The 16,145-nt window shown below is 43.0% G+C and overlaps 1 protein-coding gene across 3 annotated transcripts in view; it reads right to left on the reverse strand.

Moving 5' to 3' along the window:
* The window catches only part of MYO1B (myosin IB), a 185,255-nt gene that overhangs the window by 147,896 nt on the left and 21,214 nt on the right, over nt 1-16,145 (reverse strand). For all 3 annotated transcript variants that reach the window (XM_060107000.1, XM_060107002.1, XM_060107001.1), the window contains exon 2: nt 4,797-4,940. In XM_060107000.1, the coding sequence (XP_059962983.1) occupies nt 4,797-4,931 (135 nt within the window). In that variant the 5' untranslated portion in view covers nt 4,932-4,940. The remainder of the gene's footprint in view (nt 1-4,796; nt 4,941-16,145) is intronic.

The following is a 16,145-nucleotide window of genomic DNA, read 5'->3' on the forward strand; positions in this document are numbered from 1 at the left end:
TGGTTCTTTAGTTTCCAAATTTGCCCTGGGCCTTGTTCTTGCTTAAATTGCAGTTTTCCTGTTCCTGAACGGAACCACAGTCCTGACCAGTCACCCTAAAAACAGAATCACGTCTGGCTGGGTCTCCTGCATACCAAGTTCACAAGAAATCCTGCCACCATCCCATCTGGCTGTGGACGGGGGAGGGGAGGCCAGAAGAAGCTCTGACAAAGGACAGAAAGAATACAGAAGAGCGGCGCTTAGGAATGTCACAACCAGCATTTCCCACCACTGACCCCACAGAGACTGCTGGAGCACGTCCTGCAGCTGGGCCCAGCCTGCACTGCACTCGGCCAAGAGTGCGGAATCAAAGCAAACAGTCTCTGACCCTGCGTGTTACCCCACTGGGCCAACATTCCCTCTATCTATTCTTACCTGATCCTCCTCCATCTCCAATGGAACAGCCTTCCCGCAAGGACCACGTCAACATCTGGAACTGTCTCAGATTTAGAAACTCTGTCCGGCTACAGACAGGGTGTTGAACCAACTCTGGGCTTTTTAAACAAGTGTGTGAACCCAACTCAAAGCAAAGAAGACATAATCCTGAAGCATGCACTTTACTATCTTTCGTAAAAGTACTGGATCCTATTTTTATGGGGATCCTAATTCTAGTACCAACTTCTAAAAATCAAGACAATTTTTACTAGACTTTCAAAGCAGTCCTCTTAGAACTACAAGTAGTCTAACATAAGATCCTAAAATTGGACTAATTCAGACCTCTTATATCTAGATGATCCCCAACCTGACAATTCAGATAGAAAACAAACTACAACTACTTGTCAGCACCAAAAATACTTCTTATTCAAAGAAGGGTTGCAAAGAGTAGAGTAGATTAAAACAAAACCATATGATATGCATTACAGAATAGAATAAAACTTTGAATGACTTTGGAAGCAAAGATTTCAACAGTATTTCCCTAAAGTGGACAGACTTCAACTACCCACCCCAGGGCCCTGTTTACTCTTCTCCTTTATTTATTTATTTATTTATTTGGCCACACCATGTGGCATACGGGATCTTAGCTCCTTGACCAAGGATTGAACCTGTGCCCCCTGCAATGGAAGCGTGGCGTCTTAACCACTGGACCTCCAGGGAAGTCCCTACTCTTCCCTACCATAAGGAGTTCTCCAGGAGAAAAGTCCTGAGAAGCATGCCTTTGGGTGTACCTGAAGCTTAGAATTCCGATCATAAATGCTTCTCATGGAACACATCCTTCAGCATGGTAGCAACACCAATAAAACCACTTCACTACAGAATTCCCTACCAAGCCTGTGACGGGGTTACAGCAGAGGGCCTCATCAGCATCCACTGCCCTTCCCTCTTCCTAACACGCGGATAGAGCTATTTAGTAGAGTATTCAACCTACTTACACACAACCCATCTACTTTGGAAAAAACTGACCCTCCCCCAATCCTAGGAGTAGACATCATTTTCTTAAGCCATTCAGCTCATTCTGGTCACCTGGCCACAGTCAGTAGTTTGAGGAGTAAGTGTGACTCATTGGCCTACCCAGAGCTTCAGGTTTAGTATGACAGGATCACCGGGGATTCCACTTCCAGATTCAGCTGGCTGGAGATCCAGAGGATCACCAGGGGTTATAAATACTCTAGAGAGTTGATAACTCTTACCTTGTGAGAACTCTGTGAAGGCAGGGACTATTTCTTACCTCTAGATATGGTGGTGAAAGCGGGGGTGCGGGGGGCAGGTTGGAAGAACGGGGTCCCCTGACCTAGAGCTGGCTCACACAAGAGGCTGCAAAAGCTCTGGGTACAGCCAGAGTTCTAAAGTCTGAGCGTCACTCTGTTCACAGGCCCCCTTATCAGCCATGGCTTCCAAACATACAAATGACTGTTCACTATGTTTGCATGACGGATCACTCGAGACCATCACACAATTTTATAGGATAAAGTAAAGCTATGAGACTACAACAGAGACTAAATAATTTAAAAAATTTAAAAACTGTACCTTCTCTTCCTGGGAAAGAATTAAAAAACAAAGTGAAATACAAGATAGTAAAATATTGTATGTCATTAACTTGGCCTTTGGCATCAGCTGAACAATTTTCAGCAACCCAAGAAGCAAAGCAAAGCAGGAAGATTATCAGAATAAGGGCCAGAAACAGATTTCCCAAGGGTAGTATATACATCATGTGGGGTTACAAAGGTGGGGTAATCAAATTTATTGTTCAGTATTTTTTACAAATTACAAAACCAATACATACTTGACTTAACAAGCCCTATAATACTGAGGCCTAAAAGAGTAATAACTCTTCCCCGTCCCCATATCCCAACCCACCCCACTGAAGTTATTTAGCATGCCTAAATCCACCCATGCTAAAGTTAGCATGGTACTAAAGTTAGCGTGGCTTTCTCTATGTTCATACAAATATACAAACATATGCACGCATCCATAAACCCCCATTAAAAAAGATAAGATCATACTACACACATTACCCTATAAGCTGTTTTTTTTTTCTTTTTTTCTTAAAATAGAGAATCCTCCAATATGATGTGTGTTTAAAGTTACAAAATGAAGGCACACATCTCATGGAAATAATAGTCCCAAAGTATCATGGAAAACATTAATTATATAAATATCTGGAAGCAGAAAACAATTTTCTGCTTTTGTTTCATACCAGAAAGAACATTCCTAAAACAGGCAGAAAATAAAATCATGTAAGGCTGAAACCCAGAGAGTTCGTCTGCTAAAGACTCATGAATGTTAACACTTGACATTTTGTTAAAAAGGAGATTCTTTTATTTTTAGTGGGCACAACAAATCAGGTATTTGAATGCGTGCAATGTTCTACTCTCCATCCTATTCTCAATTCAGCTGAAAGTGAATTGTGCCTCTTAGAGCCAGAAAGAAAAACGATCAGCCAGCGTCGGTTAGGATATATCTGATGCCTCCTATCTCCATCTCAAAGACCAGTGTTTAAAGTCTGTCTTTTATTTGCTATCAGACCACATTTTCAATTAAAGCTGCAGAACCATGATGTTTTCCCACCTGAAAACTGAACTGCTACACTTTGAGGAAAGGTGACACGGGGCCTCACTGCCAAACCAAATAACACCTCTCATCGGCTCTACAGCAATGGCGTTTCACACCTCTTCCATCTGAATCAGCAGTTTACATAACTACATCTCTTAGTTAGTTTAGCAGCCAGTTACCAAATTAATATTCCAAAGCAGTATCCATATATCTCAGGTTACTGTCAACCTCCCCCTACCTCCAACAATCAAATCAAGAAAGACTGAAAGTTCAGTTCCCAGATGGTGACTCCTATTTCATTAAGAAATTAACTATCCGGGCTTCCCTGGTGGAGCAGTGGTTAAGAATCCGCCTGCCAATGCAGGGGACACGGGTTCGAGCCCTGGTCTGGGAAGATCCCACATGCCACGGAACAACTAAGCCTGTGCGCTACAACTACTGAGCCTGCGCTCTAGAGCCCGTGGGCCACAACTACTGAGCCCGCGCATCTAGAGCCCGTGCTCTGCAATAAGAGAAGCCACCGCAATGAGAAGCCCATGCAACGCAATGAAGAATAGGCCCCGCTCGCCTCAACTAGAGAAAAGCCCGCACGCAGCAAAAGAGACCCAGTGCAGCCAAAAATAAAATAAATTAGTTAAAAAGAAAGAATTAATTATCCAAAATTATCCTTGAAACATGATCGCCTATCTGGAAAGGAAAGCTATAGGCAACATAAAATATAGCTTCGCATATAATTTTTAAAAATATGTTAGCTCTACAAAGTTATAATCAGTTACGTTCTCTCGTTTTATTTACTTATATTTCCTCCTCCTGTCCCCACACTGATAGACAGAAAAACATGAAGCATGGCCCCAATAATCCAATTCATATCTAGACACAGATACACTACAAAATGGGGGGAAAAGAACTCAGAAGCGAGTCAGAAGCTATTAAAACTACTTCCACCCAATCCATCCGCTTCCTTCTCAGCTGCTGGTACAGGGAATCAATGCTTCATCTCCTTGGTTTAGTTAACATGTCTCTACCTGAACAGATGCAAATTTCTGTGCTTTATGCAAATTCCTGGAAGGCTATATATAAAAGCATTTTTTACTCATGTTTTAAATATATTTAACAAACTTGATAAAGTAACACTATGAAATCCTTTATAAAGAATTTTTACAACATAAAATTTCTATTAGTGTATATATTTATATGTTCTCATTTTTGTGTCTGGCATGATACTTCTGTATAGCAGGACACGACTATTCCCAAATCTGTGTTTTCCCAGGGACCAAACACATATTTGTATCAGGTAATTTGCTCCTGTCTCTACTAATTACAAATGTTAGGAAGGTTTATGTCTTTTTTGACGGTTCACTGCCTTGCATCTTAATGAGTAGCTTCTCAAAGGTCAGGCTGCTCATCTTATGAAGGTACCCAAGAAGACGCCTGTGGATTTCAAACTTCCTCCTGAATACATGTTCCTCCGAGGGCAGAACTAAGTCTTCCACTTGTTTTAGAACACCCCCGACATCCAGGGCAACACTCTGCACAGTCAGCCCTCTACAAACACCGTGTGGAAAGCAGACTCACTGGACTCTAATGCGATATTACTCACGTGCCAAATGAGCAAACCCAGAACTCTTTCTGAGGGTATAAGCAAATACCTCTGGACTCCAATAAACAAACGGAAAAAAGAGAGAAGAGTCTAAGGAAGAAAAGCCAGCTCTGTGCCACAAAATGCAAAGTCTAAACCCCCCAGATGACCTCCCGGGCACACTCACATATATCTCATTGTGGTCAAACCGTTTCTTGAGGTTGTTGATGACGGTCTCCTCATTGAGAGGTTCTAAAAGAACCATATCTCCAACTCCAATCATATTGTCCAGAAGTGACGTTTTCACCTCCATTTTGGCCATAGTCTCTTGCTGTAAGAGAGAGGGAAAGGGGGACAATGTAAATAAGCAAGATCATTTCAGACGGGTTCTTAGCACCAATGGAGAAATGAAACACTGCTAGTTCCAAATGGCCCTCACCTGCCTCATCAATGTCGTAACCCGCCCCCGACCCCGACCCCAAAACCTACGTCAGAAGCCTCTGCGGGAGCTGCAGTCACTGCCAAGCTGCTAGAAGCCCCACCTGCCAACCTGCTGCCACAAACAAAACTCCCTCCCAGTCATCAACCCAAGCAAAGTCCATCTACAGAAAGAGCCACTAGGAAGCCAGGGTCGCCGTTTCCTTCTTTAGACCATCTCCTCTCCCCAACCAGAAGTTGCAAAGCTCTAGCAAGAGAACCCAACCCACCCCTTTCCACTAGCCCTTGCCTACCAATGTCAGACTTGAACCCACAGGAACCTGCTGCCCGAAGACGGCATCACCCAGTATTCCATGATGAAACGCAGAATGCCATTTCCCAGGAAATAATGTTTAAAAAATGATGCTAACATTTACTGAGTACTTTTGCCACATATCAGATGCTGTATCAAGAACTTTCCATGCGTTAATTAATTTAATCCTCACAACTCTATGAGGTAGGTTGTTATCATTATCCCCATTTTAAGATAAGGAAGCTCAGAGAGATTAAGAAATCCTGCTTATGGCTAATTAGGAGTGTGTTACATTTTGTGCTAAAAGAACTTAAATCACCACTTATAACACTACATCTATGGGGAGAAATTTCATTCCAGGAGTCAACACTGACTTATAAAGAAAATAATACACCCCCCTTGAAAATCAGAGGTTGCCTATATGATATAACCTGCCAAGAGTGACCTCAATATTCTCAATGCTCATTCCAACAGACACACCGCTAGAACAGCAAAATCGAATTAATATGCAATGAACAGACCAGAAATACTAGTTTCCTTTTAGCTCAGTGTGAAAGCCTACCAAGTGGAAAACACAGGCACACTGCAAAGGCAGCACTGGACTCCCACTCTAAAGTGCATGGTGCCGCCCAAGAACAGAATGCTAAATGCCCAAGACTTCAAATCTGATCACTGTCAAGAGAACTAAAATTCTTTCAACCATCTGAATTTAGGAGAGTGGGTGTGGTGTGGTGTGGTGTGGTGTGGTGTGGCGATGTGTGTGTGTGTGTGTGTGTGTGTGTGTGTTGTGCTGCTTTCTCTAATATCATCAGGATGTAGAACTAAATTCATCTGGGCCATTCCCTCTAAATGCTTCCAATGCAGAAGTCAATTCTGTTTAACTTCAGTATACTAATACTAAATAATATTTCAGGATACTAATAAATACTCACATATATTCATACCCCTAATACAGAGAGAGGAGTACATTTAATTCTTTCCATGAAGGAGTTACTCAAGTATCCTATATCTTATAAAGGTCAGTCTTCTTGCTTAAGGCTTAGCAATTTAAATAAATGTACTCTATTCTAGTCTAGAACATCTAGTAGGTCTCTTAGAGGCAAAAGAAACTACATTTAGTTGGGCTATTTTAAAGAGAACTGGGAAAGATCGGGAATTACATAATTCTTTATTATTAATTATTAATGATTTCTATGAATCCAAACACATCCTTTATTTCTGACCCATTAAAAAAATTTTTTTTTCAAGTGTGCACTGAAAAGCCAAAAAAAGAAACCAAGAAGAAGCAGCAAGATTCTCTCATAAACGAAAGCAACCAATCAAGAAGTATTTAATATTCAAAAGAAGAAAAACAGGGTTAACTTTTTGTTAATATGTCTTTTTTAATTTCATACCAAGTACACCTGGAATAAATAGCCCCAGGTATCGCTAAAACCCAACAATAGTCTACCAAGAATGGTTTCACGCACTTTGAGCTAGGCCAGATCTTTCAAAATAAACCAGGTGGAGGTAGGGGGTACTTGCCACCCTCTAGATATGCAGCAGAAGCCAGGGAGACAGCTGGTCCCATGCCAAGTCCGTGGAAAGACTTGTACAGGAATAGGAACATGAGTACCCAACCTTTGTCACAATAAATTAACATTTAAATCAAATTTCAAGTTCTCAGACTCGAGAAATGCCAAAAGCACTCTAGCTGCGATGCATTACATATAATTTGGCAGATGAGGGAAGAAGGCTTAGGGATTAAGGGGGAAGTCAACCTGAGAAGAGTTTCAAAAATAACCACCTCAAACCAGCAATTTAAATTAAGCAAAGAGGCAGAATGGGAACTCTTTGCCCTGGGGTAGATTCCTGTATATAATAAAGTCTATTTATGGAAACAGCTGCAGAGAGACAACAGCTTCGCTGCAGGTAACAGTAATTAAGCAGCCAGTCTTTCTCTGTAATTAAACCTGCTTCACCATTTTTTCAAATACAAGTTTCAAGCCAGAGTATGGGTTCTAATGCTTACACTTCTATCCCAACTTTATAATCTGAAGGGCGGAAGTGAGCAAAACAAATGCTGAGTTACAGGCAGTGGGTAAAAGTGAAAAACTCTGAAAATACAACTCTTGCAAATCAAAATACAGCAATAAAGTAAACCAACTGAAAAGGCGACAGCAACCTGCACTTAGTCATGTCAGCACAGTTTCGTTTCGTATCATTTTACTTTCTTAGCATCTAGGCACTTAGTGGGGAGGAAACAGTGACATCCTGCCCCTCATTTTCATTCTCGTGGTGAAACTGGGACACTGAGAAAATGACACAGAGATACTTCCTATCTTCGCACAAATGGACTGATTTCCCTTACCATGACTACTATCTCCAGGCCTGGTTGGTTCACTTCGACATCTCAACGAAATTAGTCGGAATATTTTGTTCAGCCAAAAGAAACGGATTTGTTTTTTCTCTGAAAGAGCAACGCTGACGACAGGAACAAATTTCAGAATCACTTGCTAACTCAAGGTTTCCATAAACTATCAGAAGAATTCATATGGGAACGTACACAGAGCACTAAGGATACTTTTTCTTTGACACGTAGATGTCCACCTGCACCCTTCCCAAGACCCACAGGGGAATCCACATTGTTCCAGGCAAGCCAATTTTATCCCATGCTCCGGGAATGGAGCGTGTGATCTACACTAAGGCGATCAACACATTTCCACCTCCCAGCCACTGTAATTGATTCAGGGCTGGTCATATAACTGAGCCTGAGGCTTTGGCTTGGAATACGAGGACAAAGGTTCCATCTACCTCTGGGTGGCATGATTTACAGATGTGATACTTGGAGCTTCTGTGACCATGTCTGCTTTCATGAGGGGCCTAGTCTGAGGAGGAAAACAATACATGGAGGAGGGCAGGGAAAGAAAATAACCTGATAACATCACAAACCTCTGGATCAAATGACACCTGAAGCCCATCCCACAGCTCTCAAGTTTTCAGTCCCAGAAGCCAATTAATTCTCTTTATTATTTAAGCTGTTTGAGTTGGATTTTCTATGATTTGCCACAGACAGCATCTTACCCAATAAAAGAAGCTGGCATGAGGAAATGGAGTGCTGTCAGTAGAGCATGGACGGGCTGAGCCAAGGACACAGAGTGGAGGCATGAGGACCTACCTACTACCTTAGACTGGCAAGATCACCTTTGATGCTTAATAGAGACACAGCTGATTAAACTATGGCCTGTTGTGCCTTACGACATGGACCTGTGCCTGCAACTTTCAAGAATTCGAGGGAGAAAAACAGATGCCAGAGGATGTGTTGGCTACTTCTTAAGGATCTACAAGAAAAAGACATGCTTGCTGTGAAACCCGTCTGTCTGAAAGCCAGAGAGAACATACGACGCTACTAAGTTGAGTCATTCTGCCTGGGGGCAGGGGACACAGAGGAGAAGTCCTCTCTCCCAAGCACCAACTGTTTCATCTCTACAGCCTGAAAAAGGGATAGCACTCCCACCATGAAGATGCAGCACAGGGGAGGTATCACCTGCTCTACTGCTTCTTAAGCTTCTTAACTGTTCCCAGGTGGATTCCATTCACCAAGAGCTAAGGCACTCGGCAGAGCAACAAGGCCAGGTCCAATCGCCCAGAGACAAGTTCTCAGGCCAAGTTCTAGGTTCAAAACCTGAGGGGTTGGGAGTACATCTGGTTTTAGTTATTAGTCCATGGAAGCAGATAAACCTTGAAAGCCAACAACATTTAGAAGGGATTTACACTGCCAAAGAAGTATGGCTGACAGTGACTTACAAGTGGCTTGACTCTTAAGACAACCAACCCCAAGACCTCCAACTCGTAAAACAAAAAACAACTGCTAAAGCATGACAAAGCCACCATCCCCAGTGCTCCACTTAGATGGGGCCACAGAAGACAATGGACAGAGGAGGTTTTCTTGAGAACCTCTGGGGAGGGGGTGGCTCTGTTTTCAGCCATACAGGGAAGAGGTGCATTATGTTGGCTGGGGCATTTTATTTTCGTAAGCCTAAGTATGGAAAGAAAGGCTTATGTGAATGTTGGACAGCCAAAGGGGGAGCATAGTAAACATTTTTCTTTTATTTTAAAGGGGACACCATCCAGTATACAATCCTATTCCTATTTGCACCTAATCTCCCTTTCAGGGGGCCCAGTTACCTTGCAACAAGTAATCTAGTGAGAAGCAATACCCAGTTCCCATTACAGAATTCAAAGGAGACAGATCTGCTCTCTCTCTACCCCAAGGAACATGTCTTATACACAGCCAATGACATCCTCCTGTGACTTGGAGTCCCGGGTCACGATGACAGCTGGTGGTTACACTCATTATTCGCTGCAGCAACAGCAGCATCATGAAGACCAGGTGGTTCCTGTGCCATGGTTTCTGCTATGGATCCTGCTGCCCAGCCCTCCAGTCTCTCTTAAGTTCCTGCCTAGCTTCTAAGCCCATAGCCTTCCTGGTTCTCCAACCTCTCTGCAGTTCTGTGAGTCTCTACATCGTTTCTGCATTGCAAGCAACCAAGATCCCTAATGGACATGAACACTAAGTACTGTGCCCAACATATAATATTAAACCACGGTTACATCTTCAATATTACAGGTACCTAATCTTTTTCTTCCAACCTTGGTGAAAGTCATCTACAAAATACAATGACTGGCGGAGCCCTCCGAGGAACCACGGAGGAGCCTGGAAGTAGGGCCTCTACCTAAGAGTGCTGATTTGGCCCAACCACCAAGCACACCAACTGATACCCGGTGACTCCACGGCAGTCCCAGCTCCTTCCATCTGTTTGTCCATCCAAGAAAAACAAAATATATGATCACAACCATTCCTTCCCCCACCTACTCTCTCATCTCAAAAACTTCCAAAATTACTACCTATATTTCAGTGTACACCAATTCACTTACTTGCAGCTTTTGCAGTATAAAAATACCACTTAAAGTATTGAACGCATCATTTCAAAAATTCCTCAAAATCCGAAAGAGAATGAAACATAAACATCCTAGAGCATCTTAAATTGCCATCTGTAACCTAACATTTAAATATGAGTAGTCTATTCAGTCCCAACCTTAAATGACCAGCCACCTACCATGTTAACGTCATCTATGCTCAGAACGTCAAGACCAGCATTCCCCAAGCCAACAGCCCTACAGAGACATGGCCAAACTTCATGGCACATCCTTACGAAGGCCATGGCCATTCTACTATTGATATCAAAGCAGCAACACTGAAAAGCTGTTGCAAAGTAACTGATAATTTAATAATGACTAAGAAGAGATGCAGTTTAAGTTGAAATATAGCATCTGGTGGTCTCCCATGTTATTCGAAGGTCTCAGAGTGCCACAGATGAGAACTGATGTGTATTTTTAAGTTGAAAGAGTTTTACTATAGAATTTGAAAGAACACTCACAAATCAGAGCTTAGGGTGCAATGGTTAACAGGGATTAATATTAAGTCATGAACACGATTTTAAATTTGAAGAAACTTTGGGCTACAAACTACTATTACATAAAAAAGATAAACAAGGGCTTCCCTGGTGGCGCAGTGGTTGAGAGTCTGCCTGCTAATGCAGGGGACAAGGGTTTGAGCCCTGGTCTGGGAGGATCCCACATGCCGCGGAGCGGCTGGGCCTGTGAGCCACAACTACTGAGCCTGCACGTCTGGAGCCTGTGCTCCGCAACGAGAGGCCACGACGGTGAGAAGCCCGCGCACAGTGGTGAAGAGGGGCCCCCGCTTGCCGCAACTGGAGAAAGCCCTTGCACAGAAACGAAGACCCAACACAGCCAAAAATAAAAATAAATAAATTTAAAAAAGAAGGCTCAACATTAAAAAAAAAAGATAAACAACAAGGTCTTACTGTATAGCACAGGAAACTATATTCAATATCCTGTAATAAACCGTAATGGAAAAGAATATATATATATATAAAAAACTGAATCACTTTGTTGTAGACCAGAAACTAACACAACATTGTAAATCAACTATACTTCAATTTTAAAAAAATAATAAATAATGGGAATTCCCTGGAGGTCCAGTGGTTAGGACTCAGTGCTTTCACTGACGTGGGTCTGGGTTCAATCCCTGGTCAGGGAACTAAGATCCCACAAGCCTCACAGTGCCACCAAAAAAATAAATTAATTAAATAAATAAATAATAATAAATTAAATAAATAAATTTGAAGGAAATTTTAAAGCAAAGCCGTAAAAACCACTTGCAGGAAAACTTAACGAAAGCAGATTATCTACTGCTTTGGTAACTGTAAATGGGGACGGTTGAACCACGTCCATTATAATGTCATTAATAATACACATCAGAGGCAGCACCTTCAGGGCGTCTTCTTAGCATAGTAACAATTGTTCTTATTTGACTCGAGTTCCCCTCGTTAACCTGCTTGTAGGGTGGTCATGTATGCATCCCAGACCCTTTTCTGGAGAATCAGCTCCTTGGTGTCAAGAGTCACCCTTATTCATCTTTCTCTCCCCAAAGGCACAGTGCACAGCCTCTGGCATATGGCAGGCATTCACAGAAACACAAAAGGAGAACAAGTATGCAAATTTACAGTTGACAACTGATTCATTCAATAAGGCACATTCTCACAGCTGCCATCCTTGGTTGCTTGGTTCTGTCAAAGCAGACCAGAAGGCAAAATAATGACTGCGGCTTCAAGCCACTTTGATCCATTCCTCTAAAAACATATTACTATCAACAAAGGACAGGAAACAGAATTGAGCTATTTGGCTCCCAAAGACATTGCTAATGCTTTTAAGAATAACATGAGAAACACATGTAAGTAAGAAAACAAGGCCAATGTGGCAAGACTTCATGAACAAAATAAGACTCAGCAAATCCTGATGGCAAAACAAAGGCAAAAGAGGGACCAAGTCTATAGGACGTGGTTCCGTACCTAATGTAATGGGCTAAGTGACTGAGAAACACTGGAATTTCCAGATCTTTCAGAATAGCATGGAATCTCATCTCTGAGAAACGTTTGATTAAATTTCCATTCAATTCAGTTCAACCACCATTTACAGTATTGAGCCCTGTTGGTCCCTGGCATTGTGTTAAGTGCTAGGGACACACTGTGAATAATCATGGTACTTCCTCCTCTTATACACCCCCAGGAGCTCACAGTCCAGTAAGAGGGTCAAGACAAGAAAATAGGCCACTTCTGAAATTTCAAATGAGCCTTTTAATGATTAAGAGCAGGGCTTCCCTGGTGGCTCAGTGGCTGAGAGTCCGCCTGCCAATGCAGGGGACACGGGTTTGAGCCCTGGTCTGGGAGGATCCCACATGCCGCAGAGCAACTAGGCCTGTGAGCCACAACTACAGAGCCTGCGCGTCTGGAACTTGTGCTCCACAACAAGAGAGGCCCGTGCACCGCGAAGAAGAGGGGCCCCCACTCACCACAACTAGAGAAAGCCCACGCACAGAAATGAAGGCCCAACACAGCCAAAAATAAATAAATAAATAAAATTTTTTTTAAAAAAAGAGCAATACATGTTCACTATAGGAAAAAAAATCAGAAAATGTAGATGAGCAAAAAGAATATAAGGCAAATCCAACACTCTCATGCTTTAGTTTAAATTCTTTTGGATTCATTAGAATCCTTACAAAACCAGATTTTTTTAAATTAATTTATTTATTTTTGGCTGTGTTGGGTCTTCGTTGCTGCACATGGGCTTTCTCTAGTCGCGGCGAGCAGAGGCTACTCTTCATTGCGGTGCGCGAGCTTCTCATTGCGGTGGCTTCTATTGTTGCGGAGCACAGGCTCTAGGTGTGCGAGCTTCAGTAGTTGTGGCACACGGGCTCAGTAGTTGTGGTTCACAGGCTCTAGAGCGCAGGCTCAGTAGTTGTGGCGCATGGGCTTAGTTGTTCCGCAGGCACATGGGATCTTCCAGTACCAGGGATCGAACCTGTGTCCCCTGGATTGGCAGGCGGATTCTTAACCACTGTGCCACCAGCGAAGTCCCAAAACCTGATTTTTATAACCAATGAATTGGCCATCATTTCTGGTGTTACAAATTTTGATATATATAAATATTTCTGCCTCAGGTAGGAATGTGAAATAGATCCATAGGAGCTATGAAACTGTGGAGCTACACCTATAATATCTCCAACACTTTTAAATTCAGCCAAATTGCATGGCCATCTGCCCCTTTGTTCTTTACCTTCTCCCCCTCCCCCAAATTAGCAACCCATATTATCAACAGCCTGCCCACCAATCATCTCTACCACTTGGCTGTGTCTAACATCTCAGTACACAAAGATGTACACAATACATCCAAAATTTGTCTCTTGTATCATCACACACCAAAATACAAGAAAACAAAAGCAAAACAAAACCCTTCCACTCCCCCTAAATTCCACAGTCACAACTGATTCAGCTTCTCATCCTTGGCCTCTCCCTGTCTCCTCCTTCCCTCACAGCCAACCTATCTCCTTGATTCTATCAGCTTAATCACTCCCACTCCATCCCTTCCCCGCCCTTCCCCACTGTGACTGCCCCAGCTCAGCCTTCATCATTTCTCACGCTGAAGGCAACAGCCTCCTAAGTGGTCTCCCCGACAGCCTCTGCCAGCCCTCTCCTTCCCCCATCCATGGGCCACGCCACCGAAGTTGCCTTTCTAAGTCACAGTCTGATCAGGTAAGTCCTGCTTTAAATCCTTCAATAACTCTCCAGTGTCTTTAAGCTAATATTCAAAGGCCTTAGCAGATGCTTAAAAAAGATGAAACAGAGAACTGCCATACGACCCAGCAATTCTACTGTAGGGTATGAAAGGAGAGACTCAAACGCCCACATTCAAAGCAGCATTATTCGCAAAACAAAATGTGACATATATATATACAACAGAATATTATTCAGCCCTAAGAAAAGAAGCAAATTCTGACGCATGCTACAGCACAGATGAAACTTAAGGACATAATGCTAACTGAAGCCAGTCACAAAAGGACAAGTACTGTATGACTCCACTTATATGAGGTCCTAGAGCAGTCACATTCATGAAGACAGAAACTAGGATGGTGGTTACCAGGGGCTGAGGGAGGAGGGAACGGGAGGTTGCTGTTTAACAGGTACGTGGTTGCACAATAATGTGAATGGACTTAATGCCACTGAACTGCACGCTTAAAAAGGTTAAAACGGTCAATGTCACATTATATATGTTTTACCTCAATAAAAAAAATTCCTCATCAGAGATGACATGACTCCACAGCCGGACTCCAGCCGTCCTCCTCCATCTCATCTCTCCCCAACCAAGTTCCCCCGCCCCCTAAGGCAAACCCCACAAGGAGGACCACCTGGGACAGACAGAAAAGCTGCTTTAGATCCTGACAGTGGTTCAGCTGAGCTGCTTGTCTTAAATAAATCCCCAGACTTCAACCAGTGTCAGCAACACTGCCCCATAGGCAGCATGCTCTGAGCAAGCCCTACTCCTCCAGCACAGCTGTTAGCTTGCTGGTCTCCCCCGGCCCCTGGAGAAGGCCTGAGCTCCCCACGTGCGAAGACCCCAGACCCCACAGGGCACTGGGGTGCGGAGCAGGTAGATGATGCGTGTGAGAGGGACACCACACGCTCTTCCTTCCAGGGCTGTTTCCATCACCTCTCCCCTTCCTATCAGACAGCCTCGCATGGTTCACCAAGAACAGGAAAGATCATGAGAGACTCGGGTTAGAAACCGGACGGCAAGACACTTCATCAGTATTTACGAAGCTAAGGGCAAGCGGAATGAAAATTGCATTCTTTAGGACAGTTTACTCAAGCAGCATGGTTCTCAAAGGAGAAGGGGTTAGGGGGCCACACAGAACCACTCGGGGTGCTTTGCAGGGCTCCCCAGAGATTGAGAAAGTGGGCCATGGCATGCTTTTGCAAAAAGGCATAGGGGATGCCAATTCTCACTCCTATCAACACACTTCCTCAGAGAACCTTAGATAGGGTATATCGATTCATGGCATTTACTTCACATAGTTATCTGATTTTCCAATCCTGTACTCCACTGTTAAAACCACTACATACTGAGGTTTTACCCACTTTTCTCTAAAGCTTTTTGTTATGAATATATAATAGACTGCTAGTAGGAGGGCTTTTGTTACAATCTTGGATTTAGGGAAAAACAGGCCCAACTACTGGGCAGGTTCCATACACTAACTATTGTCTTAAGTTCAAACTATGGGTAACACAAAGGACATTAAATTATCAGGTAATGATAAAATGGAATAGATTTGAACTGGGAATGAAAATAAACAGCTAAAAGCATATGGAAGCCCATAAGCCATAAAGCCAGACTGAAATCTAAAAAAGTTCTGTGAATGGGAAAGGCAATTAATGCAACATTCTGGGTACCTAAGAGTTCACACCCCAGAGGGTTCCTCTGAATAGGCAGAGACGGGCCAGGACCACTCAGTGTCAGGGTCAAGGTTTGTTTCTGTCTGGGTAGAGAAAGGCTAGCCATATCAACCAAAGCCATCAACCAGGAGCTGGGCTACCCTCAACCCCGGGCACAGTCCAGTTATTAAGGATTTGAAAGATAGCATCTAGATAGAACTTTACAGTTCATAAAGCGACAGGTTAAAAAGAAGTTTTTTTCTAACAGTGGAAATGAAAAATGTATTATCTAGACTAATTGGAACGATTTTTGAGTCAAAAATAACTGGCTGCCATGAGAACACTGAAGGTTTTGGATTACTACAAACTATCTCTTCTGATGTATGAGCAAAATTTCTTAGGATCCCAGGCAAAACCTTCTTTTAAGAGACAGAAATGGACCCAGCAGATGTTGCACATCTGGTTTCTGGAAGAG

This window comes from Mesoplodon densirostris, chromosome 8 (genome assembly GCF_025265405.1).
Source record: "Mesoplodon densirostris isolate mMesDen1 chromosome 8, mMesDen1 primary haplotype, whole genome shotgun sequence".
Classification (NCBI taxonomy): Eukaryota; Metazoa; Chordata; class Mammalia; order Artiodactyla; family Ziphiidae; genus Mesoplodon; species Mesoplodon densirostris.